Source organism: Rhagoletis pomonella, unplaced genomic scaffold, assembly GCF_013731165.1.
Source record: "Rhagoletis pomonella isolate Grant_MI unplaced genomic scaffold, Rhpom_1.0 Rhpom_scaffold_00001, whole genome shotgun sequence".
Taxonomy (NCBI): Eukaryota; Metazoa; Arthropoda; class Insecta; order Diptera; family Tephritidae; genus Rhagoletis; species Rhagoletis pomonella.
The window spans coordinates 8,394,289-8,408,686 of NW_023458555.1; the positions used below are offsets into that span (position 1 = coordinate 8,394,289).

Here is a 14,398-nt window from a genome sequence, read left to right on the forward strand (position 1 = left end):
AACTGAACAAAATTTAAATGAGAATTAAATAAAAATTAAAATTAATTTCTACTTAACTGAGTTTGGTAAAACGCAGCCTAAAAATTTAATTGCTTTTAATTTAATTGTAATGGTTTTTTTAATCAATTAACAATATGACTAAAAAATTAATTGATAGACGCCCAACACTTGTATGCAGCAATCATTGCAAAAATAATTTATACAAAAATTACGTGCCTCACGAACAGCTTGCACGCTAAGTATTTGAGCCTTTGTGCCTTTCGGTTGTTTCTATTTTCATTCAGTTCCAATACGAATTCCATAAATTGCAATTCAAACAAATTTGTATGTAAATAAACTCAGCTGTTTATGCCTTATCATTAAAACAAAATTCATATATCTCGTTTAGTATAACGAGAGCGATCTAAATTATCAAACAAATAAAAATATGTAGTTGGGAAATCTTTAGCAAATTGTAAACAAGTGTAAATTTATATTATTTAGTAGTACTTGTAGTCTGTATTTTGTCATTATATAAGTTTTGCAAATGCGCATTGTTGTTGGGGCGAAATTCGCATTTAATCCTTGTGTAACCTAAAATCACAATTTTCTTTTTTTTTACAAAAAGCCTGAATAAAAACATGTATGAAATCGGAAGGTAGAAAACCTTAAAATGTTATGCTGAGTACTTATACTGTCAAATTACCTACTTAGTGCCTGCAGGTAACATATTGAGACTAATTTACTATTATGTATTGCAATTGATATTATGCCAAAAAAATCTATCTCCGTAGCTGCATAAATGTCGGGATTATAAGAATATATATACCTTCGATGTTTTTCCAAAACCGCCCATCGACCAGTTGCCTAAATCGCCATTTTGAGATTTGGTAACCTTAAATTCCAGGCATCGAGATTTTTGCATAAGAATCGTAAAATCGTTATTAAAACAACAGATTTGCAAAATTTGCCTATCAAGGCAATGCCTCCAAAGAAAACCCGAAACATCGACGATATATACATACGTGTATAAGTACATGCTTACATGCAAACTTTTTAGGTAAGATAATCGCTTTTATATTTAAAGAGCCAGGGCAGGCAAATGTCATCCTTGCATAACTTTTTTTTGTGGCGGAAACTAATTAAATGTACTTTATGACTAGCAAATACTTTTCTCCTATTTATGTACTTCCAGGTCGTTACTATCATATTGATCAAGAGAGTGTGAAGCTGATTTTATACAAATTACTTGTAAAAACACGTATTTTGGTCCCCTCGACGTGGGGGATTTACCGCCATTTCGAACAATTAAATTACTCAGTTCCCATTCATTAAGTTCAATTCACTAGTGTATCACTTTTTGTAGCATTGTATGCTGAAAGTAAGCGACAACCCAAACGTTTCGCATTTAATATTTTCTCAATAGTTTCGACATGGTTGTAGCGGCGGACGCACTTGCCTTATTAGAATAATTGTCGCTCGCTTAAGTTTTTGCTGATAGTCGGAAAAGAGACATATGTGCCTGATTGACCTGTTTGTGTGTAAATATTCCTACATAATTCTAGCAGAAAAACTTGGTAGTTTCTTAATAATTATTTTGCAAATTGTTAAAAAACGAAGTGGCACGCGTGTAATTTAAGTCATATATATCGTATAAAGTTTAAGTGATCGTGACAAGTCCACTTGTGCGGCTTATTTAAAAAAAAAAAAGTCACACTACATACATATTCAAAAATTAAAAATCTTATTACTGTTTCGTGGCTCATGTATCTAATCCTTGTATAATCCATGTCCAATTTTTATTACTTGCTGTAGTAATCCTTACTACTTAACTTAGTAAGGATTACAAATGGATTAGACAAGGACGAGAGAGACACGAGCTACTAAACAGTAGAGAGGGAGTTTATATTATGAATTTTGAATTGTGTCGTTATTGCAGAGGGCCATCAATATGTGAAAGTAGTTTTAGCATAGAAGCGCTTAAGCAGGTTTTGTTTTTTATATGAGTAGGTAGTTTGTTCTTGCAGCTATATAAAAATATGTGGTATATACAGTCAGCCTCAAAAATATGCACACCCTGACGTCTTGACGATTTTATTTATTTATATTTTCCATACTAAATTTTTCTTAATTTTTTATAAAAATATATCTGCGTCCCACAGCAAAAAAAAAACACAAGAACCAAGTTATTTTTAACTTCACACAGAACTCGAGGAAATGCAGGAAGAACCAAGAAATTTTCAACTTTTCAATTCGACATCCATTTTTTTATATGAAATAAGTACGCAACACCCTCAGTGAAAAAAAAATTTCAACGATAATTTTTAGCGACTTGAAACTTGCATTTTATTATACTAAAATTGAATGGGCTACAAAACTGCACACACAAAAATTTTCTAAGAAATCTAATTGTAAATTTCGATTAATGTTTCTTGCATTTTCAACGAGTTCTGTATGAAATTAAAAGGCAATAATACTTGTAGTTTTTGCTGTTGAATTAACTATATTTTTATAATAAAATAAGAAAAACTTGGAGTGGAAAATAAAAATAAATAAATGAAATCGTCAAAACGTTAGGGTAGGCATATTTTTGACGCTCATTATATACATATGTGTATGGATATGTATATGTATCTTAGTAGTAGACTATTTCCCCACAAAACTTTGATATCTATAGTTGTAGCGAAAATTGAACGACAATATGCATTTTGAAGTTTTCTGGCAGCATTTTGATTCCATTTTCACGAAGAAAAAAAAGCCTTGAATGTACCAAACGTACGCTCGACTTTGGTTGAAACAAATGGCGCCGAATTTAAATATGGAACGTTTGAAACTTTCATATTCAGGCAGGTTCTGCAATTCACTTCGGAGTAGATTTGAACCCCTTTCAAATCGGGTTCAAATTCACTCAGAAACGAATTGCAGAACATTCATGATTATCAGGAATAAGGGCTTTTTCCTCGCTATCATAACTTTTTTAAAGGTAGAAAAGATGCAAAAAAGGCCACATAAAATGTGTATAAATATATGAAATCAGGAAAACTAATTCGCTGACATTCTCAATCGAATATGTTCTATCTCTTTAGAAGAACATATCGTTACCTTAATATAGAAAGGCCCTAACTCATACAGTCGCTGAAATGCAAAAAAGCCGTAACTGACTAAAATTTTTTATTGCTTAAAATGGTTTGGGACACATAATTCGATGAAATACATCATAATCAATCGAAGCGGGCATTTCCGATGTTTGCTTAGTTACGGCATTTTGTATTTCAGCGTCGTTGTGAGATAGGGCCTTTCTATATTAAGGTAACGATATATAGACCCCACTGTCGTGGGAATGTTATCGAAGCTCTTATCTTAAATGAAAAATTTGTATTAAAGAATAATGTACATGAAATAGCAGATTAATTCAGGGACGTAACTTTGTTATGTTGATACCAGTTAAGAGACTAACACACTAATCGCTTTTCTAATAATTCAAATGTAATCCTTAAAAGATATAATAAGTGCTACAAGTATTTCACAATTAACTTATCTGATTCTTTGAGATATGGCTGCTAGCAAACATACATGCATACATACATACGTACCTATATACAGTAGCGGTCAAAATAATAACACCAAAAATCAGAATGGCGTTGCTTGCAACTTATTTTTATTTGCATTTTAATTTTTAATAATTTTGATTGAAATTATTATTCGATCTATAACAGAAACCACATAAATATGAATTTGAAACCATATATAGAGCATTCACCGAAATTAGTCAAACTTAAAAAAAAATGCAATTTTAAAGCCCATTAGCCATTAAATTTAAGTACAATAAAGTGTAAGTTTCAAGTCGTCAAAGAGTACCGTTAATTTTTTTGCTTAGGGTGTTGTTTTTTGTAAGAAAATTCTCAACACCCTCGAAAAAAAAAAAATTCTAAAAAGCCAACGATAATTTTTCAGCGAATTAAAACTTTCACACTCTAGTATAAATGAATGGGCTACTTTAAAAAATGTCTCAAAAATCTAGATAAAAAGTTGCAAGTTTTATTGAAATTTTCCGAAATTTCATCTTGTGATCTTTGTGTAAGCTTTGGAATTTCTACTATTATTTTGACCGCAGCTGTATACACATACCATGCACATACAAAACACAGCACGTGTTCCTGTTTAAATACTACCTTGCTATATGTCTACTCAAATATGTACATAAGTGTACTATCAGCGTTCTAAAAGTTTCTAAATCGCATTTCAGCAAATATATGGAATTTGGTGGTGTAACCTGAAATATTTAGAATTAAGTAAAAGGTGCTAATAAAATAAAAATTGGAACTAAAATCAAACACCATGCAGTCCTTGAAGGCAGACGAGTTGCCACAAAATCCGCGCGAGCGTGCCAATCCCTTATCAGCAATGATGCTCTGGTAAGTCTAAAGAATGTTTATTGTTCAAAAGTATGTGGGTGTCTTTCTTAAATAGGAGAAACTGGAATATGTACTTGCATATTATTTCATACAAATTTTAACAGTTCAGTGAGAGTTTCGAAACTTTAAAGGTCTGTTTTTTGATACCTTATCCAGTTTAAGAGAAATGTCAAATAGCTTTTAAAGTTTATCTGTCCTTCGTATGACACCTGTTTGAGGGCCTTGCTTTTCATCGTTATCGCATGAAATACGATGTCGTATCGCACCTGCGGTATCGCACTATTTTAGGTCACCTTAAATTTTAAAAGTTAATAAGAGTTAAGACGAAAAAGAAATAAAAAAAAATTTTATAGAGAAATTATGTTTGAAAAAGATATATTTTTATCATGCATAAATATAAGGCTGTATATAAGTTTACATTAAATAAAAATTCCGCTGCAAATTTCCACAAATAATAATCACCCAGCTTTTATCAAACTCAAAATATGTCTTAACACCTACAGGAAGTTGATAAAAATAACAGTTATTGTCATGATATACAGTCAGTGCCAAATGTAAGTGTACATCATGTTCTAATACAATATTAACACTTATTTTCAAGAAAACATTTTTTCATTAATTATTTATGAAAATATGGATTATTCCATAAGAACCAGCATATAAATTAAAGCTTCACACTTTATATAAAGTGATAAAAATCTATTTTTATATGGAAGAAAATGCGCAACACCCTCCACAAAAAAAAAAAAATTCTAAAAAGTCAACGGCAATTTTTGGCGACTTGAAACGGGCTACAAAACTGCATACTCGAAAATTTTCTTGAAATTCCGAAAAAAATTTTTGAAATTTTGATGAAAAATGTTTGAATTTTTGTGAACTTTATATAAAGTGTGAAACTGTGAGTTATATGGTGTATGTTATGGAATAATCTATATTTTCATAAATAATGAATGAACAAATTTTTTCTTGAAAATAAGTGTTAATATTGTATTAGAATAAGGTGTACACTTACATTTGGCACTTACTGTATGCTCGCCAGCTTTTTAGCGCTGGATATACTTTACTTCAGTGTTTGCGCAATATCAATCTATGCATAAAACCAGCTGCTGAATAAACAAAGTGTAGCGGAAAAATTATACTTTAATAACAAATATGTATTTGGACGCCTATCAAACCGGGCTAAATACACAGCAATGAGTTATCAACGAGCAAACAAATACATGGATACTATTAAGGCAAAAATAATTCACCATGCATGATTTTTTTTCCACACAGACTGTGATTTTTTTCGCAGCTGATTGACGCTATAATATCTTAAGCAGGGCTGAGTGCCTACAGAGCGAGTCATATTTAAGTTTTCGATTCAATCATTGGAAATATCAATGATATACAGCCGCGTCTATCGTCTAGTCTTATGCGCAAATCAGAATACATATATGTGTATGTACATTAGGGTGCGTGGCCCTTCATACCAAAATATAAAAAAAAAATCGGCACTGATTTCCCATCGGAAATATAAAATTTATTAATATGTACCAAAATTCATAAAAAATAAAGAAGCCTTTAACTATTGTACAAGTCACTTTATTGAACTCTTAAACTCATTTTATTTTTCATAAATAAGACCATAAGACTTCCGCCGAAAATATTTCGGAAGAATATTAAAATTTACGTGAGCTGGACCTATTTGAAAATACCTTCAAAAATGGAGTTTTTTTATAAATAAATTTATTTTTTTCTAAAAAATCACCCAGATGATAGAAAAGTTTAGGCCAGTTCTCGTAAATTTTAATATTTTTCCGAAATATTTTGGCGGCAGTCTTAAAAGATAATACATTTTATAATTCCGGTGAAAATGCGCAGCTTTTTTTCTAAGACAGCCTAATGTACATATTTTTTAGGTTAATTTGACACCCTTCAATTCATTTTTTGAAGCATAAGGCGGAGCGGACTTATTGGTCTTACCGAGAAGCCAAATAAGTACACTCTCAGTAACGAGCCCCTTAATGAATTTGACGAAATATCGTATAAGATGCCGAAGGAAGTGTTTAAATTCAACAATAACCTCAAATCAGGGATTAGTTACTAAAACGTTAGAGGACAACTTGAAAAACATTTGCAAATCATGGCGTTCTTGACTCAATAAAAATGATAAGTCCTCTCATATAAAATGTATGTTATATTTTATAGATTGATAATTTACTCACTTGCAGCTCATGCATGTGCACTAGGGTGGTCCTTAAATGTAAAATTAGAAAATTTTTACATCAGATTTTCTAAGCCTCAACTCCTACGTCGATGCTACTATAGTCGAAGATATCACATATAAATTTTGGTCCCGATTGGAGGCGGTTAAGGTATTTCGCACAGGAGGGAAAGTTCAGATTCCTCTATGGAGACGCAAAAAATAAATTTTTAATTTTTTTTTTTTCACTTAACACCCAAAATCGATAAATTTTGACCACGATTGGACTTGGTTAAGGCGTGTCGCGCAGGAGTCAAACTTTAGATTATCCTATGAAACCATCTTAACCGACTGCAATCGGTATTGAGTATTAAATGAAAAAGCATATTTTTAATTTTTTGAGTCTCCATAGAGGTTTCTGGCCTTTGACCCCTTTGCGACACCACTTAACCGTCTCCAATCGGAACCAAAATTTATATGTGGTCGTGTTATTACCGATTGAGGGGGTGCGACTGAAAAAAATCTTTCATTTGATTTTTAAGTACCACTCTAATGTGCATACAGTAACTCAAACAAGTACATATTTACATGTTGATTTCTTTTAAATATTTAAAATGTTTTTCAAGCTAATTTTTTTTTATATAAATATACATATAGATTTTTCATGCTTTAACCCAAACCACTTTCCGACTTCGAACGACGATTTTATTTTTTTGAGAAGCTGTTTTTCATGGCAGAAATACACTCGGAGGTTTGCCATTGCCTGCCGAGGGGCGACTGCTGTTAAGAAAAAACCTTTTTTCTAAATTTTGTTGCGTTGTTGCTTTGAACCCAGTACTCTCCGCATGCCGGGTACTCATTGAGCACATCTGCGTTTATTCTACTCAGGTAGGAGTTTAGCCTGCTGCAGTATCCAGAGCTAAGTTGGGCTATGATGGTGCGAGTCTCCCGAGGCAAAGGAAGTTCTCGTCCACGACAGGTGGCTGTGTTCCCAAAACGGTATTAACGTCGTCGCATCCAATGGTTGTATTATGAACCTTGGGTCTTCGTTTATTTGTTTCCTATAGATGCCTTCTGACGTTCCAAACCGAGGGCTCTGTGGCAAGTAGGTGTCTGTTCGGGTGCCCACGTCTGAGGCACCTGTGGCACGCTACTAGGAACTGCTCACAAAGCATTGTGTTGTCCTGTTTAACAGGGAGCATTTGAACCTCGTCATGTAGGTGGTACTGTGGCGACATCAGAAGTCTTCCGGTGGAGGTCAGCTAGTCCCCGGTAAGCACACGGGCGCTGCGTAGTTTAGAACCAGCCGGTAAATGGATAAGCCCTTCTTGAAGGCATGCGAGGAAGCACTTTCTTCAGCCCTTCTTGGGTAGGCCTCTTAGAATGGCTTTACTTAAATAAGAAGGCCTACCAAAATTATCTAAGCGATTATTCGTAAACGAATGACGCCATAGGGTTGAAACTTGACTAACATACCAATGACGAGTCTCCAATAGTATGAAACTAAGACCGCGCCCCTGCCCCCATTCCACCCCCTCCATTCCGCGAAATTTTGGACATTTCCTCGTACATGCATAGATATGAAATGTAAATAATAAGATATATCCTTGTAATAAGACATTATTAAATAATGTAATATAAAATCAAAATATTTGATCTTATTTTTAGCTTTACTTTACCAATATTTTTTAAGGGGCGTAAGAAAACTTTAGATGAAAGCGATCTCTATCGAGTGCTAAAGGAACATAAATCAGGTAAGAATAAAGTTTCGTACAATCGTCTGCACGAAATAAATAACCTATAATGATAATTGCGACTGAATCGGGAGGTCAAAATTTTATCCGATTTTTTTTTTTACTAATAAAATGAATTGGAGCTTAAGAGTTTGAAATGTTGCTCACTTAGCTGTAGGTCAGCTTACTGCTGTTCCCTGCCTAAAATGAAATCTGTGTAATAAAAATTGGAAAACAACTTTTCAGAAACACTCGGCAATAAATTAAACAAAGCTTGGGAAATAGAGGTCGAAAAGAAGCGGCGCAAAAATAAAGAACCCAGTTTACTCTTGGCTGTGATACGCGTATTTGGGCTAAACTTTGCCGCTTTGGGATGTGTATTGTTTCTGGTAGAAATCGGGTTGCGGTGAGTGGAAAAAGAGTGGAAATATTTACAAAAAAAAAAAAAAAGAATAATCCTACATACTTTATACCACAGCGTTACACAGCCACTGTTTCTTGGCGGCTTAGTCAATTACTATGCAAATCCCACCAACAGAGATGATAACTTTACTGCCTACATTTATGCCATGGGTGTGATTGTCTGTAACGCATTGAATGTAATGCTAAGACATCCATATATGTTGGGCATTCAACACATCGGCATGAAAGTGCGACTCGCCATGTGCAGTTTGATTTATCGGAAAGCGTTACGCTTGAATAGAACAGCGCTTGGCGACACCACAACCGGTCAAGTGGTGAATCTGATATCGAACGACGTCGGGCGGCTGGATACATCCATCATGCACGTACACGTACTGTGGGTTGGACCGATCGAGATCGCCGTAGTAGCTGTTCTCATGTACAGAGAGGTACATACGTCTGGTCTGCGACACGGTATACACTTACAGTAGAAATAAATATATATGTATTTTTCAGATAGGCGTGGCATCGATGTTTGGCGTCTTTGCCATGGTATTCTTTGTGCCACTGCAATTCTATCTTGGCAAGTTGACTTCGAAGCTGCGTTTGCGCACAGCGTTGCGCACCGATGAGCGCGTGCGCCTGATGAACGAAATCATCACGGGCATACAGGTGATCAAAATGTATGCGTGGGAGAAACCTTTCGGGAAGATGGTGCAATTTGCGCGACGCAAGGAAATGAACGTTATACGCAAGAAGAACTACATCACTGGCATACTGCAGATGTTCTCCATGTTCATGACGCGCGTGTCCGTGTTTGTCAGCTTAGTGGCCTATGTGTTGTTAGGGAATTTCCTTACCGCCGAAAAAGCGTTCGTTGTCACTGCATTCTACAGCATTTTGCGTAATACAATGGTTGTGGCCTTTCCGAATGGCATACAGCAGATCTCTGAGACGCTCGTGTCCTTCAGACGCATAAAAACATATTTGTTGTATGAAGAAATTGGTGATCCTTTAGGAAATAGGGGAAATGGTTACCGGCAAATAAAACAAATGGATGACCTGAATGGGAATTTAAAATCCACTCAGCCAACGCAGGAGGTGGCACAGTGCGAATCTAGTGTTGAGATACGAAATTTGAAGGCAAAATGGGACCCAAAAGTGCCGGAGTATACGCTGAGTAGTGTCGACATGAAGGTCGAACCCCGCACGCTAGTCGCAGTCGTTGGACCGGTGGGCTCCGGAAAGTCGAGGTAAATTCTAGGTAAAGTTCTATGAGCGAAGAGTCCATGAATTTGCATATCATTAGCTTTTGATATTATTTGTCGATATTTAGAGCGCTGTTATAACTATATTTTTTTCTACTTTCACATCTCAGTTTAATCCAAGCCATACTTGGCGAACTACCCGTCGAATCGGGTTCCGTCACCGTGCACGGCTCCTACTCGTATGCCTCTCAGGAACCCTGGCTATTCACCGGCACTGTTCGCCAAAATATACTTTTCGGCTTGCCAATGGACAGGAACCGTTATCGTACCGTGGTGAAAAAGTGCGCATTGGAGCGTGATTTTGAACTACTGCCACATGGCGACAAAACGATTGTGGGCGAGCGTGGCGCCTCACTTTCGGGCGGGCAGAAAGCGCGCATCAGCTTGGCCCGCGCTGTGTATCGCAAAGCGGACATTTACCTGCTGGATGACCCGCTAAGCGCAGTAGACACACATGTCGGCCGGCATCTCTTCGACCAATGCATGCGCGGCTTCCTGCGCGATCGCATTGTCATTTTAGTAACACACCAGTTACAGTTCCTCGAACAGGCTGACATTATCGTCATCATGGATAAGGGCAAGATCAGCGCTGTCGGCACCTATGAGTCTATGCGAAGCAGTGGCTTAGACTTTGCAAATCTGTTGACCGCACCAGTAAATGACAGCGATGCGGATGACGACAGCATTGCTGAGATGAAGAGCGCGTCAAGTCAGTTGCATATACAACGACAGAACAGCACGGCCACGATGAGTTCAATGGACGAGTCAGTGGCGGAGTCGTTAGTTGACGAGGCTGAGTCGCCATTGCAGGTGCAAGAGAAGCGTGAGACGGGCAAGATTGGCTGGAGCATGTATAAGAAGTACTTTGGTGCCAGCGGCGGCTATTTGCTCTTCGCAGTGACGATGTTCTTTTGTGTAGGCGCACAGATGTTGGGATCCACTAGTGATTTTTACGTTTCATTTTGGTGAGTTCGTATTGTCTGCAGCGTATTTTGAATATAAACAAATTCTAGTATTAGTGATTGCCTTTCTCTATAGGGTAAATAAAAACGAACAACAGCTCGTTAGTCAGGAGCGAAGTATCGATGCTGCCGAGGCTGCTAATGCTGTCAATGACACCGACGCACGCGATTTGCGATTGAATAGTAACACGGATCCAAAGGACATCTACATATTCTTTGGCATCATTTTGGCCACCATTATTTTTGCCTTCGCTCGCACTTTGTTCTTCTTCACGATGGCCATGCGTTCCTCGACGGCCCTACACAATGCTATGTATCGTGGCATCACACGCGCAGCGATGTTCTTCTTTCACACAAATCCCTCAGGGCGCATACTGAATCGCTTTGCCAAAGATTTAGGTGCCGTAGATGAGATATTGCCATGGGTAATGATGGATGTCATACAGAACATTCTCAGCTTGACTGGCATAGTCATAGTAATATCGATTGTCAACCCAGTCAGCCTGCTGGCTACAGCGATGCTAGCACTTCTTTTCTATTCAATGCGCTCATTTTATTTGAGTACATCGCGTGATGTGAAACGTTTAGAGGCAGTTAGTAAGTGCTTTCTTGGAATTAATAACACTTAAGCGAAATAATTTATGGACTAATTTCAATGCTTCCAGATCGTTCGCCCATTTACTCCCACTTGAGTGCTTCACTTAACGGCCTACCGACGATACGTGCTTTTGGCGCTCAAAATATGCTACTGAGTGAGTTTGATAACTACCAAGACATTCACAGTGCCGGCTACTATATGTTTTTGGTAACAAGTCGCGCTTTTGGTTACTGGCTTGACTGTTTCTGCGTACTTTATATGGCCGTTACAACACTGAGCTTCTTTATATTGTCACCCGACAATGGCGGCGATGTTGGTTTAGCTGTAACTCAGGCCATGGGCCTAACAGGCATGGTTCAGTGGGGTATGCGACAATCCGCTGAACTCGAAAATGGCATGACCAGTGTCGAACGTTTAGTAGAGTATGACGAGCTTGAACCTGAGGGTGATTTGGAAAGCAAGCCAGGCAAAGCACCTCCAAAGACATGGCCTGAGCAGGGTAAAATCGTCTTTGATGAAGTTAGTCTGCGCTATAACCCGGATCCAAAGTCTGATCGCGTGCTGAAATCGCTAAGCTTTGAAATACTGCCCACTGAAAAGGTGGGAATTGTGGGGCGGACTGGGGCAGGCAAATCGTCGCTCATAAATGCGCTCTTTCGACTATCATTCAATGAGGGTTCTATCATCATAGATATGAGAAATACTGATGAGCTGGGCTTACACGATTTGCGTAGTAAAATCTCTATTATACCGCAAGAACCGGTGCTCTTCTCGGGTACAATGCGTTATAATCTAGATCCATTCGATGAATACGCTGATGCGAAATTATGGGCTGTGCTTGAGGAGGTAAGACTAAATATTCCTAAAATAGTATATACGTAGATACAAATTGTACAAGAAAGGAGGAAGGGAGCATTACAAATTTCATTTCACTCTCAGGTCGAACTAAAGAATGTTGTGGCAGAGCTCCCGAGTGGTTTGCAGAGCAAGATCTCAGAAGGTGGCAGCAATTTTAGCGTCGGTCAGCGCCAGTTAGTGTGTCTAGCACGTGCCATACTGCGTGAGAATAAAATTTTGGTGCTTGATGAGGCGACTGCAAATGTAGATCCACAAACCGATGCACTCATACAACTGACAATAAGAAGTAAATTCAAATATTGCACGGTGCTCACTATAGCTCATCGCCTAAACACGGTTATGGACTCGGATAAGGTGCTGGTGATGGATGCTGGTCGTGCGGTGGAATTCGGTTCACCGTATGAGTTGTTGACCCAAAGTAAAACGAAGGTATTCTATGATATGGTTAAACAAACGGGAAATAGCACTTTTGAAAGTCTGCTTGTGGTGGCGCAAAAGGTAAAATATTAGTTAAAGAAAAGCATTCTTTGTTCGAACTGTTTATATAAACGTTGTTGTTGGTTTTTTAGGCCTATGACGAGAAGTCGCCCTTGAAAAATAAAGATGTATGAAGAGGAAATCTGTCTGCATATGTACATACATACGCTGAAACGATATTTACTCAGGAAAAAAATAAGCTACTTAAAGAAAGCTTTGCTGTGACTTCTGCATTTTTTTCAATTTAAAAAAAAAAAAGAAAATAAACAACAAAAAAAAGTGCAATACAATAAAGTCCACGATTATATCGATGGCTTGCAACTATAATTTATAGCGTTCAATACCATTTTGTGACTATCAAAACATTTGTACTTACATACGTATGCACGTATAGTATAGTGTTTATACAATGCCCATACATATATACCGTTTTAGTTGTACTTACATACAGGCTTACGACTTGTATTTTTGTGATTAAGAATAATAATATACAATGAAACATAGTTGATAAAATAAATAATAATAAATTTTCGTAAAAAATGATTAAATACAAATATGTAGAGAATTTAATTACCCATATTTGTTATATAGAAGGTTTTTTTTAATGCAAAATCAGCTTGCAAATCACAAAAAAACCAAAAAAACTTAAATTCAAGATGGCGGAATGTTGCCAAATTAAATTTAGGGGCAAGACTGTGGATCCATGATCTACGTGTCAAATAGAAGTAAACTGCATCAAAAAATTGCTGTTACAAATTTTTTTAAGAAAAAGTCTAATTTTACTGGGTTAATTATAATTTTTTCTGAAGGAATTTAATTTTCCGTTTACAAAATTTTGTGTTTTCTTCATATTTAAGAAACTACTTAACTAAACCAAAAAAAACAACAGAAAAAATAACTGTTACAATGAAAATAAATTCCGACCAAAAAAGTTACGATGGGCATAATCTTGTTTTCGTACGAATCGAAAATCACGAATCCGCGGAAAAAATTACCGTGGATTCACAGCGATTTTCGAGGCGTGCGAATAACTGTATTTTTTAACAGTAGATCTACGACAAAAATTAGTGTGGACCCGAGGCTATCTATTTTTCCAACGTGAATGAACAATCCTAATTTCTCGTGGGTCACGGCAGTGTATTCACCATGCGTAGTATTTGATTTGCTCACAATAGATGTACATATGTACATACATACCTAAGTTGCTGCCATTCATTCAAAAATCAATTCGTTCGTTCGTGTTCCATAATGCCGAACTACAAAATAGTGACAATGTACACTTTTCCAAAACGCATCCCAAAAGTTATCGAAACGCATCGCTAGAGAAATCAGCGCTTCAGGAACAAAATTGATGCTTCGTTTGTTTTTGGCTACTATTGGTGTTTTAAAAATGGAATATTCTGAAAAATTGTTCATTGTTATATTGCATATTTAAAACATGCAATGTATGTGGTTGCAATGTTTCGCAACTTTGCATAAAAAGAGTTTGAATGCCGCAGTATAACAGTATCCAAACATTGT

The 14,398-nt window shown here is 36.6% G+C and overlaps 1 protein-coding gene across 3 annotated transcripts; it reads left to right on the top strand.

Moving 5' to 3' along the window:
• The first annotated feature begins 350 nt into the window (after positions 1–350).
• LOC118738008 (probable multidrug resistance-associated protein lethal(2)03659) lies at positions 351–13,360 on the top strand. 3 transcript variants are annotated; one of them, XM_036468873.1, is made up of 11 exons: positions 351–702; positions 4,226–4,394; positions 8,248–8,333; positions 8,559–8,718; positions 8,791–9,163; positions 9,231–9,967; positions 10,093–10,947; positions 11,021–11,541; positions 11,610–12,388; positions 12,482–12,898; positions 12,970–13,360. In XM_036468873.1, exons 2-11 carry the CDS (start codon positions 4,318–4,320, stop codon positions 13,009–13,011), a joined length of 4,047 nt encoding a protein of 1,348 aa, XP_036324766.1. In that variant the 5' UTR covers positions 351–702; positions 4,226–4,317; the 3' UTR covers positions 13,012–13,360. The 3 variants fall into 3 exon arrangements, with proteins under 3 accessions (XP_036324766.1, XP_036324775.1, XP_036324783.1); XM_036468882.1 differs by having other exon boundaries at positions 351–454; XM_036468890.1 differs by lacking the exons at positions 351–702; positions 4,226–4,394; positions 8,248–8,333; positions 8,559–8,718 and having other exon boundaries at positions 9,089–9,163; positions 9,235–9,967.
• The last annotated feature ends 1,038 nt before the right edge of the window (positions 13,361–14,398 follow it).

Coding starts and splice junctions, on each gene's coding strand:
- LOC118738008 (XM_036468873.1), top strand. CDS start 4,318: ATGCAGTCCTTGAAGGCAGACGAGTTGCCACAAAATCCGCGCGAGCGT. Junction 10,948..11,020: donor GATTTTTACGTTTCATTTTG/GTGAGTTCGTAT, acceptor CTTTCTCTATAG/GGTAAATAAAAACGAACAAC. Junction 12,389..12,481: donor TATGGGCTGTGCTTGAGGAG/GTAAGACTAAAT, acceptor TTTCACTCTCAG/GTCGAACTAAAGAATGTTGT.